Raw genomic sequence first — 12,219 nt, forward strand, 5'->3', positions numbered from 1 at the left:
AACAGTTGAACAATTTGTTGAACTACGTCTTGTTCAATAGCTTGAAGTGTTTTTAGTCATTAAAAGCATTTGCATAAAAACACTGGAAATGTTTTTTTAGAGCCTCACTGATGATTTGTCTGGTCTGATTAGCTTATCGCAGATAAAACTGCTGAGCAGAAATATAAAAATATATGTTTGAGGTTTGAAAACAATGTTATATCGTTTGTCCACCAGAGAGTACTGACAAGTTGTAGTGCTGTAATGTTGTAATGTAGAATATCCTGCTCCGCACATATCTTGGCAACCCAAGAATGCAAGAAATATGTTGGTACGTTTCTGAAAACCTAAATAAATATGTTGCATATAAGCCTTGTTTCATGTTTGCAAAAAAGCACAATGTCACATGGTCAACGTTGAGGAATGGTTAGGTTTAGGCAACAAAACAATGTAGCGTAACAATGTAGCGTAACAATGTAGCGTAACAATGTAACGTTACAATGTAACATAATAATGCAACATAACAATGTAACGTAACAATGTAACGTAACAATGTAACGTAACAATGTAATGTAATAATGCAACATAACAATGTAACGTAATATTGCAACATAACATGTTACATTGTTATGTTACATTGTTATGTTACATTAACAATGTAACGTAATAATGTAACATAACAATGTAACGTAATAATGCAACATAACAATGTAACGTAATAATGCAACATAACAATGTAACGTAACAATGTAACATAACAATGTAACGTGTGGCTGATTACTGGGCTCCCAGTATTGCTGCTTTTAGCCACGTCTGGGGCATGGTCGTTATTTATTGTGTTGCGTGCACCAACTTCAACACTGCAGATCCCTGAGTCCCCAACAATACACCCACCAAGTGTGAAGTGGATCGGATGAATGGTTCTTAAGATATGCGAAGGAAACGCAGAAGGAAGGGATTCCTTGGTCATTCCCTGCTAATAGGTCATTGGATGTGTACAAGTTAAATTACCTATTTTTACATAGTAATCCACATAGGAATACTTGTACTAGCCTGTTTCCAAAGCAAGTGAATGAGGTACACATTGGATTTTTTTAATCGATTCAAGAAGTTATTCTATCATTTCCCTTAACATAAACTTACATAATTTGCAGGACTGCAGCCTAAAGTCTGCTGAGGACAAACAGATCATCTGGTTCCTAAAATAACTCACTCAAGAGCTAAATTGAGCAAAGGGCCAATCAGGGTGCTCACTTGAGATGGGAAGCATCTGCAGAGATTCTGATAACTGGAGTCTTTAAAAATTGAAATCAAGTGACTTCAATGGATGTCGCATGAAGAGGATTGTGACTTTGCTTAATACTGTTGATAAAAGACCAAAGAAACAATCACCAAAAGTTTACATTAGTAAAACCAAGAAGAGTATTTCCTCAGAAAAATTGGATTGAGTTAAAGTAAAAAAATGAAATGGTGCTGTGTTTAAAAACACAATATCCAGGTTGCCTTTATTCTGAGACAAGCAGGAACATTTGAATGTTCTCATGAGATCTTCTGGTAATAGAAAGTGAGAGTCGAAATGGAAATGAGAAGATTTCTAAATGTTTTGGTGAGCACAGATATTACAATGCTACTTGCACCATGACGCAATATATTGCGGATTTCCACATACCCATTTATCAAATCTTACACACTGTTCCTTTAAAGATGCGGTGCCATGCAGTTGTGTGTGCATGCTTTAAGGTGACAGCAACCAGCGTTAAGCTGCTTCGGGGCTCTACAGCGGTCTTTCATAAAGTTCTATTTAACACACTCTCAACCTCTCAACCTGCTCCTTAAACTGACTCACACAGCCTGTCTGACACATGGCCGACAGCGTTAATAAAGTGCTTCATAATTTATGCATCACTAATAGCGGCGGCCTTGTGCCACTACGACGTCTCCCGTGTGCTCGTGAGATTGATGACTAGAGAAAAAATCCACTGTTTTACAATGTAGGATTGTTTTTGTGGAACAGTTGGGATTTTCTTGCTTTGTGAACTCTCGTTCCTTCAATCTGTTCTATCCAACAACTGATCTGTCAGTATTATTCATTCAGTATGGCTGTCTACATCACTGACTGTCTTTATATTTCAGACCAAGCCACATACCCCTTCCCATTTCATACAGTTCATACTGGTACGCTTCCAGTAGTCAGTTGCCAGATTGTCTTTTGCAAAAGCTAAACTCTCCAAAATGAACAAAGTGAAACATAGTCGTCCTCCTTTAAAACACCCATCACACCTTCGCAAGATAAAAGAGAAAGCTGAGCAGCTCGGCTCTTCCTTTCTTAGTGACAACACGCGCTGGTCTATTAATACTGGTGCCGGTGTTGTTCGCTGCACTTCCACCGTACAATATTTTGTATGAAAGAGGTGCTGTGCTTCTTGTTGGTGTAGGAAGATAAAGACATGTAGTGTTTAACTCCTCTCTACGTTACATGCAGGAACACAGGATTATGTCAGCGCTGCTTTTCCTCATTGTACATATTTATGAAATCCCTGTTAAATGTAACTGTAATGTTAAATACATAAAGTGTATTTGTACACTTGTCATTTAACTTCACTTCTCTCAGGAGGAAAATCTTGGACGAACAAAGTGAGTTAACAAAGACTACTAGTTTGCTAGTCTATATTAATATTGAAGAAAATCATTTATTCAAATTGCAATTACAATTTCCATGTGTGCATGATGTATTGCAAAAAGATATAGATTTAAGGATCCAATTTTCATTTTGAATGTATAATAAAACCTCAAATTCAAACTTAAATAAAATGTATTGAGAGATGTATTTTAATTCTACTTTCAAGCATGACACCGCCATCACGTTAATGAAATAGAATGCAAAAGTTACTATCCATTTTTGAATAGGCGGAACATGTGCAAACCAATCTCTTTACATTAGAATCGTGTCCTGATGTCGGATCATTTACTATGATAATGAAGAAGCTCCACTGTCAGTCAGGAAGACTCTTCTTCGGCACGCTTATAGCTTATAGTCTGCTCATCATTCAACCTGCCGTCAGCTCTTCTCCTCAGCTGGTCTGCTCTATCCAATAGAACAACGCACATCATCTTGTTGCGGTCTCTTTTCAAGTAAGCCTCTCTCTCCCTCTGCCTGTAGTACATGCTGCTGTTACACGGCCCCACCTCAGCACAATCACAGCCACCATTAGTGTCTGAGGGGGGGGGACTTTATTATCACTCATCATCTGTTATAATAAACACTTATCTTCACTTCGTTCACGTGTCTGTCCTGATTGAAATGAATGTTTCTAATGGTACATTACATCAAGATGTTTTACACAAATGGCCTGGGACAATCCTCCCATCATAGAAAGTGCCATTTTCAATGAGTTGAATTTAGGACATAACACTACTCTCAAAGGAAAATTCACCACATTTTGTGTGGATGTCCAGTCAGTGAAATAAATAAATTCCCCAGTGTGTGATGTACTGACCAAGAAAGCCCCCAGGACGAGCGTCAGTATTTAAAGCACATCTTTTCCCCACAGACTGACATGAGGAAAGAAACGTCAATCAGCAGATTATCTTTGGAGCTAAATCCACTTCCCAGTATTACCACTTGAACAGCCCCTATTTAAATCATGACATCCTCAAAGTTGTAAAATACACTATTAGGTGAATCCAGAGTCATTTTCCATCCTCGGTTGATGTGAGACTCAGCAGCTGGGAGGCGGGGTTAAAGGAGACGCTGATGTGCTAGCTCTATGGGCCCATGGATGCCGAAGATCAGCGCAAGATAGATCGTTCTATACTCAGAAGTCAAACCTTTCTTGCTTCATGCGCCACTGAACAACTTTCATGAGAAAGAACAGGATCCCGCCTCCAACGCTGTTCTTACTATACATTCATGCTGCGGAGCCATGTCGGCTGTGCCCGCATGTACCAGGATGCATTGCGTGCCAGTGGTGAGCTCGCTACATGTGATAAATACACAAACTCTGGTTTGGTCAAAATAAATCTATAATTCACTGAGTGTGAAAACATGCCGGCTCTGCATGCTGCTTCCCCCGCTGTGCGGCTCACTTCTACAGAGGCACTCCACTAAATTAGCAAATTATAATGACATAAATCACCATGCTGGTTTGGGTTGTATTTATTTTAAATACTATTCTGTGGTAGTCAAATCATAAAGGGATTATTTCAAATGTAAATCATAATGGATGTGTAGCCCTCTTGAATTCAATTTGTATAGCCCAACATCACAAATCACAAATTTGCCTCAGAGGGCTTTACAATGTGTACACATGTGACATCCTCTGTCCCGGGACCCTCATGTTGGTCCAGGAAAAACCCTTTAACGGGGAGAAAAGAGGAAGAACCCTTCGGGAGAGCAACAGAGGATGGACAGAAGTGCATCCTGGGAGAGCATGCACTTGACACTTAAATTCAACATGAAATGCCAAATCACATACATACAGTGTGCTAGTAAGCAGCATTTAAATCAGGGGGGGGGGGCATAACTTCCGAGAGACTTAAGCCTGTTGCTTCATACTTACAGTGTAATTGCTGTTGGCTACAGTCACCGGCTGCCCGTCTCCTGTGTAGTAGGTCTCTGTAAAGTCTGGACCTAAGAGCTCGCTGGGAAAGAAAAAGAGAAGAGGGTGTGTGATTAGATAAGACTTTGCTTTAATGATCCCTGTGTCATTTTCTTGTGCAGAACTCTAGCAGTCAATAGGAGCAGAACAGACACTTCCATTCAAATCGAGGAAGCAGGTTGGTCAGTGTGGCGGACGTTTTGTGAGTACCATTGTGGCCGTTGTAGCGGGCTAACCTACATAAAAACTAAACCGACTTATGTCCGGATTCCCTGAGGTGACGTTTTGCTGTAATGACTAAAACGAGCAGTGGAGTAATAACGTTAGGAAGCGTAGAGAGCCAGAGTAAAAGAGTACCATTTACCAACTTAATGCTTCATTCACACACTCTTGTCACAGTGTAGGAAAGCACAGCGCTCTCACCAGAAGAGGGACAACCAGTGCAGCACTAAAGCATGGTGGAATTAGCAAGCTAGCTAACAGTGCGCTGGTTACCGTCCCTCTGCATCACTCCCCACCACTCCACTCCAGACGAGGACGCGCTACCTTGCCAACTAGCCAGCCATCAGTCTACATGGAGCTACGTCCACTCTCTTCCCCATGACACCATGACAGCTGACAACAAGCAGCATCTTCTTTTGTTCTAGTCAAATGACGGAGAGCATGCACAGTTCAACGTCCGTTCTGCACTGTTCTATTTCTATGGGTTCACCTCAGGTGTCAATGCTGTATAGTGTGTCGTATAAGTTATGAAATTCTAACAAAATTTTACTTGATATTATATAACGTACTATATATATAGATATCTATATCTATATCTACTGTACCACAATTTGTAACTGTGACATTATGAATAGAATCGCATGATGACTAAAGTTTTTCATTCTTTCCAATATTCCCTCAATTTTAAAAGCTTGTTATCACGAGACATTTTAAACTTAACCGATACATATATTAGAATAACTATTCTAATCATAACGCTGCCTTCTATGGGCCGACACATTCAAGCACTGTCCCTCATTAGGGGCCAACCAAAGACCACCACTAACATTATCAGGGCTACTCTTGGCGGCTACATTTGTCAGGCAGGGCGAGCCTCACGAGAAGATGCTTCTGTCTACAGTCTAGGAAATGTAGGATCCAGCATTTTAGATGTCTGTCCCATACTAGGAGCTACATTTTCAAACATTCAGTTTTTTAAAAATCTAGCACTTATGAATCCCCAAATCACCGGAGTGCCCCTTAGACCGTAAGTGTAGTATTATTCTTAGTATACTTTTACAGACATGTCAGCATGGCCGGGTTGTCCACAGAGAGGGCCAGTTTGGTATTTTCCTGACCTTCTCTTTGCTCAGGAGGAGGTGGGAGGAGAGGAACAAAGTGGCAGCACAAAGAAAGCTGTTGCTCTGAGAATAGAGTCTGTTTCTGGAGCAGTGTCACTCTGCTGTCAGTCTGGTGATTTTGTCAACAAGAGCAAACCTAAAAAGGTAAAAGTGTAAATATGCATTCATCTCTAGATGCGTGTCTGTTGTGCACAGCTGCTTTACACCGAGTGAAAGGTTTCTCCTTCGCTTCATTAAATCCCTGCAGCCATCTGAAGGCAGCAGGACGGACTGCATGTTGATACAAGCTGCAGCCTCTGATTGGACAAGAGCGGCGTCAGAGCGCAGTGACATCACACACACTGCTCACTGAGTTCACCTTCATTGAATGAACACACACACACCACACAGGTCTGTTAGAAGAGGTCTTCTTCTGACTGGAGCTCAGTGTTACAGCCTCCTTTACCTAAAGCTACACAATCTGTGCTTCATCCTTTATTCTTGACATGTTTTATGGTGGTGGGTCACTTTTTAAGATATGATGTAACATTTACAACCTGAAATAAAGTAGAATTAGGACTGAAATAGTATTGATGTAATCATATAAACTGCTTCACCAAATGTAATCGAATGTTTTTGGTTGAAACTTTAAGACAGAAAGACGTAAACCTTAATAAGACCTTCACTCCTGCTTTGCCTCACTGGCTCTATGTGCTCACTAAATTCAACTGATGGATTACACAACTGACAAATTACTACAATCACTTGGGTTTAGCAACTTTTTCTCCCGAGTACAATAAACAGACAACGTGCAATCTCTAAAAATGTGTGACAGACATTCACCACTACCACGCAGGCTCAGAGTAATGACAGTAATTGACCATTCGCTAAGTCTCGCCCCTCGAACCCAGGGAGGCCAATCACAGCGTAGCATCAGCCAGCTCCGACCGGGTGCGACAACCACCCGGCTCTGCTCCATAGACTGTCATGCAGTCAATTCAGATGTTCTTCATTTTCAGGCTGGTTTTGAGGATTTGGAGCAAGGCATGGTAAAATGTGATGTAATAGTGTGGAGCTAACATTAGCAGCGTGCGTTAGCACTTCTATGCTACGAGCTACTGTTGGTATACTGATTGTGTACACATGCTACTGTTGCTCTTTAATGGTTATAACAGTGAATAAAGATCTACCGGCTTTACAGGAACAGTGTTGTTCCTTTATTTCACTGTCTTCTGTCTGGATCTCCAGGTGATGTGGTGGTTCACTTTGTGTGTGGTCTGCAGCTTTAGCTTCTATCTTTTTAACCTGTTTCACTGCTCAATCAGTTAGAAAGCAGCGGGGTTTGCAGAAGGGTCAATTGCCTGATGTGTGAAACCTCGTTCTATCTCATACTACACTTGCACACTGAATCTCTGCTTTGAAGAAAATGCTTAGTCAGACAAAGCTTCAATGATATTCATAGCTTGTCTTTGCTTGCTGACATCCTGGTATGATTTTCTGATTTTGCCAAGCTTGATTGCTAAAAGCATAATCTCCTCCAAATGCAATGTTGGATCAGCAGGACGGGAGTCTTTCATGTTGATGGAGTCGGGCATTGATAACAAAAAGAGACAAGAGACGCAAAGAAGAAAAGAAGAAATCTCAACGCCTTCACTGCATTCTTATCAAATGAGATTCATCTGTTAGTTACATATCTCATGCAAATAAAGTGCAGATAAAGAAAAGTTTGGTCGGACCAGATAAGAATTTGCATTGTTGCTACTGTTCTGCTGAAAGACAGCTTACAGAGTGCCACAAGAGAAGAAGAAGAAGAGCGTTTGTTGTTTGATGTCCCCTAAAAGGTCACCATACAACAAAAAAGCAGTTTAGCCTGCAAGTAGAAAAGGTGACATTTGTCATGTCTGTGGATGAAGGACTCCGTACTCAAACGCGGAGCGGTTCCTGGATGGACGCATCAGTGTTACAGATGTATGGATCCGTGATACTCTGAGGACGTCTGGACTCATTCAGCCTCTGCGTGTGGCTGAATTACTGACCAGACAGGAGACACACTCTGGCAGCAGATCCCTGAGCACAAATGTGCAAATGGTAGACGGACATGAAAAGATGAGCCAAATCTCCATTTGGTCCTGGGGGCCCTATTGTATTATTCATTGAGGGAGATCGTAATGGAACATGATCCAGCTTTCTCACCCCTTTTACTGCAGACAATTTGCCGTGCTATATAAAAAGACTGTCTTACGTGGTCGTCCTCTAACGTTAATTCGATTGAAGCTTGTGCACAGACGGCAGTGTGTGAAATTCAGCTCCATCTTATTCAGCAGAGTATTTACACAGCATTTTCATCAAAGGGAGACAGAATAAATGGCAGATTGCTTTTCATTGCATTTCGAGCTGTAAGGATGGTGTAGAGACAAAGATTATAGTCAAACATCTCCTATGGCTTGATTAAAAACCGGCAAAGGGTGTGATGAGCTGTGAAAAGCCTTGCAGCTCAACAAACACTGGTGAAAAATAAATGACCTTTAACGTTCCTGGAGAAACACAACAGGCAGAGACCAGTGGGTGGGATCAGTGTAGGTCTGAAATAGCAATCCAAGCTTGATTGCTATTTCAGGCTAGCTTTTTAACATCGCCAACAGCTTGTGGAGCCTCTGCTCTTGAGGGTGTAGCTGATTGGCAACGATTCCTTGTTTTGGGGGGGCTGTGATGGTTGGCTCTCTAATGCTGGTGACACATCAGTTTATGTCTAGAAGGAATATTACGGTTTATTACAACTTGAGATTCATTTGTGTTGCTCTGGGCATCGGTTCCATCAGTTATAACAGCTAAGCAAAGTATTTACTGAGATCTGGGAACACGGTAACATTACTAAAAATAGATCCAATTAAACAAACTTAACAAACGACTTAGTCCAGCAATAGGCAGGCATGATGGGAAATGTGGGGCATCCCTATCGCTGCTATACTGAGGGGGTACTTGCTATTCCCCAGCTTATGCCTATGGCATCTTACACTGCATAGATGAGCCTAGCGGCTAGCAGACTTTTCCTTCCTCACAGCTCTTCAGCTCTTGGTTTGAAGTCACAGCATCTCCAGACAGAACAACAACGTTGAATTTCAGCCTCAGTGTAAGTTTGGTTGTAACTTTATTGAAACAGATCAGCTACTACTGGTAGCAAGAGCAACAAGTTACTGCCGGCAGTTAGAATGCTCTCTGCTCTCACCGTGTAAAAGAAGCACATATCTTTGTCACAAATGTTTGTTAACCACATGTCAGGGATCATTGCAAAACATGTGTGTGTGTATATATATATATATATATATATATATATAAAATATAAATATAATACAATTTATCCATATATAAAAGAGGATTCACATTCTTTGCTGTAACGTTGACACTTGGCATTGCCCATCGCCTCACGTCAGCTCCAGATCAATATTGATTGTGAATGTATTTGAGACTGTTTTTCCACTTCTGCTGTCCCGCTCAATTTCTGTTATTATAAGTTATTTGTATTATATGTATGTATTACTAAAGTATATGAGTTAAGTGATCATTGTTAGTGTCACATTGCTTGAATGAATAGAGCACATGTGGAAGGCTTCTCCTCACAGTTGGTATCCAGCTGAGTTACTGCTCTCAAAATGTGATGATTTTGTCATTCAAATGAAGTTGACCAACCTCACCATGTTCTCGGGGTTGCTTCTCCTCCCCCATCTCTGTAAGGAAAGAAAATGTGCAGATCTCACTCTGCCACATACCACGTTAGGCACTATCGTCTACCATGAATGCTCATTAGAAAAGTGAAAGTGGATGTGGAACAACTCATCAGCGGCCCTGATACTGAATAATTACACAAACACACTCAGCTCTCTCTCCTTCAGAGCGTCAGCTGCAAAGTCACACAGTGTGGTCTGCTGTGCTACTTCCAAGGAGAAAAGGAATATGGGCTCTTCTGGAGGCAGAGGGAAAGCAGCCTGGCTTTGGTGTGCTGATCAAATTTGCTCTAATGAGCCGGCCGAGAGAATAAACAGCTGGACACAGTGTGGATGAACTATGTTTTTATACCCATGTTCTCTCCTCCTTTTGGCCTCTGATTGGCTAGCAAAGCTCCTATATCTTAGTTAAACAAGCTATAGGAGGAACCACAAGGGGAGGGGAGAAGAGAAGCAAATGCGAGCCATAGCGGTGTGATGAGTGAAAGGAGGTGAAGTGAACCAACGGGGAGGCTGCTTCTCACATCTTGTGCTACAAAGACGTTGTTGCAGAAATCCCCTACTTGGAGATCAGATGCTGTTTGTGAGGGATCCGTAGAAAAAACAACAAGAACAATAACTACAGACACCTTCAGGGTTAAGGTTCAAATAAAAACCCATTAAACCTTTCTAGAACACGAGGTGATTACCAATAAAATAAGATAGAAAAGCAGACAATTCACACATCTGAGAAGCTGATTTGTCAATTTTGATTGAAACGAGTTTAAAGCTTGACTATTTCACTTTTGACCCCCAAAAATAATGAAATAACATTTTTTTTACAATTAAGAAAAGTGAATTCAAAAACACTAACACACCTTATGGTACCTAATGTTATTTAGTGTTAGCAAACTTTAGGTAGACATTGCTGTAGAACTGACATCGCTGAGTTCTCTGTCACTCTGTTGTTGCCATTTTAGTATCGACCATTACCGTGTAACTGCGGTAATATCCGCTATTCATCAAATATCATGGGTTAGGGTTATAACCCTAACCCATTTCTGTTTGAAATGTGAGTTAAACATACTTCTACCATCACCAGACTTCATGAGCAAGCACAGGCCAATGCAGAGTGTTACAGCTGTCTCAACAAACGCATCACATGAAACCGTCCTGCTGTCGGAGAATTCAGTCATACCTAAGGGCTGCTGGGACTAATAGGAAAACAGCCAATACCCGAGTCAGTGAATGGCTCCATTGAAGTGAAGCTCTTCATTATTGTACCGAGTTGCTAAATGGAACAATCACATGTTGAAGTGCTCGAGGCGTAGCTGCTCTCAGATGAAACTTTCTGGAGGGTAGCAAACAGCACAGTGATGTTCAAGTTAAAAGAAATTGCTACTGTACTGAAGCTTGGTTTTAGCCTGAAAGGTTTCTTTGACCAGGAGAGAATATGTGCATGTACAAAAATATTAGCACACGGTCCCACACGCTGATTGACAGTGTTGGCATCAGATGGCAACCTCCGGTTCTGCCGAGTGAAGCCGATGCGGAAGTGTCTTATACTTGCATTCTCTCTACTGACCAGCAGGGGGCGACTCCTCTGGTTGCAAAAATAAGTCCGATTGTATAGAAGTCTATGAGAAAATGACTACTTAGCAACTGAATGCTTCTGTTCACATGACGGGTTGAGAAGGAAATTAGAAAAAAGTTATGAAATGAAGTGCAGCCCTACAAGGCAGGAGAGTACAAACCCGTCAGACTTAAGAGAGACAAGTTTAAATAGAAACATGAGAGGCCAAAGTCTCTCCAGCAATACACACAGTGTGTCAGGGATACTATGAAGAACCCATGACACAACTGACATTTTATTCATTTTCTTGCTTTTAAATGTCAACATATTGAAAGACCTTGGATGAATAAAAATAACAAGAAATAGCAAATAGTGAACACAAAGCTGCAATGATTCTCAGTCCTCACAGTAAAGGAACATATTTATAGGGGAGTGACAAGTGCAACGAGCCTCTGCAGAGCCTTGGGTGAGCCAACCGTGTGGGCCTCTACTATTTTGGTTCATGAATGTGCAGCAGCACACAGTGCAACAGGGCCGGGTGAAGGGGAACACAGATCGGAGGTGTGTGGTGATTTATCAGCCAATCCCAGGACCGGTGTCATCGCTCTGAACCACATTGGCTACTTACAGTGCGGATGATGACAACAGCTCAACAACTGAAGAACCGGCTTCCCCACAAAATGATGTTGTTGTCTGGATGGTGCCGACTTTTTAGTTCCCAGTTGTTCCAACATGCTCACAGAGGAGCGTACAGAGAGGGCTGCCACAGATAAAGATCATCTGCTTCAATGTCCAGGCTACACAACTGATAACCTCAGCTATACAGTGGACTGAGAACATGCAGCCTGCAAAAATATACACCCAAGGGTGCCTGAAGACCTCCATAAGGAAAAGGTCAAATCTCTAATTTGACACAGCTACAACCAAAAACAACATGTAAGACCACATTACAAAATCAGCTCTCACACGTTCTGAGAAATACATTCAAACCTACACGGTCTCTTACATCTGTAATCTGAAGAGAATCTTGACAATTATTGACTTTG

At 41.4% G+C, this 12,219-nt stretch overlaps 1 protein-coding gene across 2 annotated transcripts in view; it reads right to left on the reverse strand.

The window, feature by feature from the left end:
• adam19a (ADAM metallopeptidase domain 19a) overlaps nt 1-12,219 on the reverse strand; it is a 186,145-nt gene that overhangs the window by 77,533 nt on the left and 96,393 nt on the right. For both annotated transcript variants that reach the window (XM_076087223.1, XM_076087224.1), the window contains one exon: nt 4,539-4,620. In XM_076087223.1, the coding sequence (XP_075943338.1) occupies nt 4,539-4,620 (82 nt within the window). The remainder of the gene's footprint in view (nt 1-4,538; nt 4,621-12,219) is intronic.

Source organism: Anarhichas minor, unplaced genomic scaffold (genome assembly GCF_050575085.1).
Source record: "Anarhichas minor isolate MPS153535 unplaced genomic scaffold, ASM5057508v1 ptg000009l, whole genome shotgun sequence".
Lineage (NCBI taxonomy): Eukaryota > Metazoa > Chordata > Actinopteri > Perciformes > Anarhichadidae > Anarhichas > Anarhichas minor.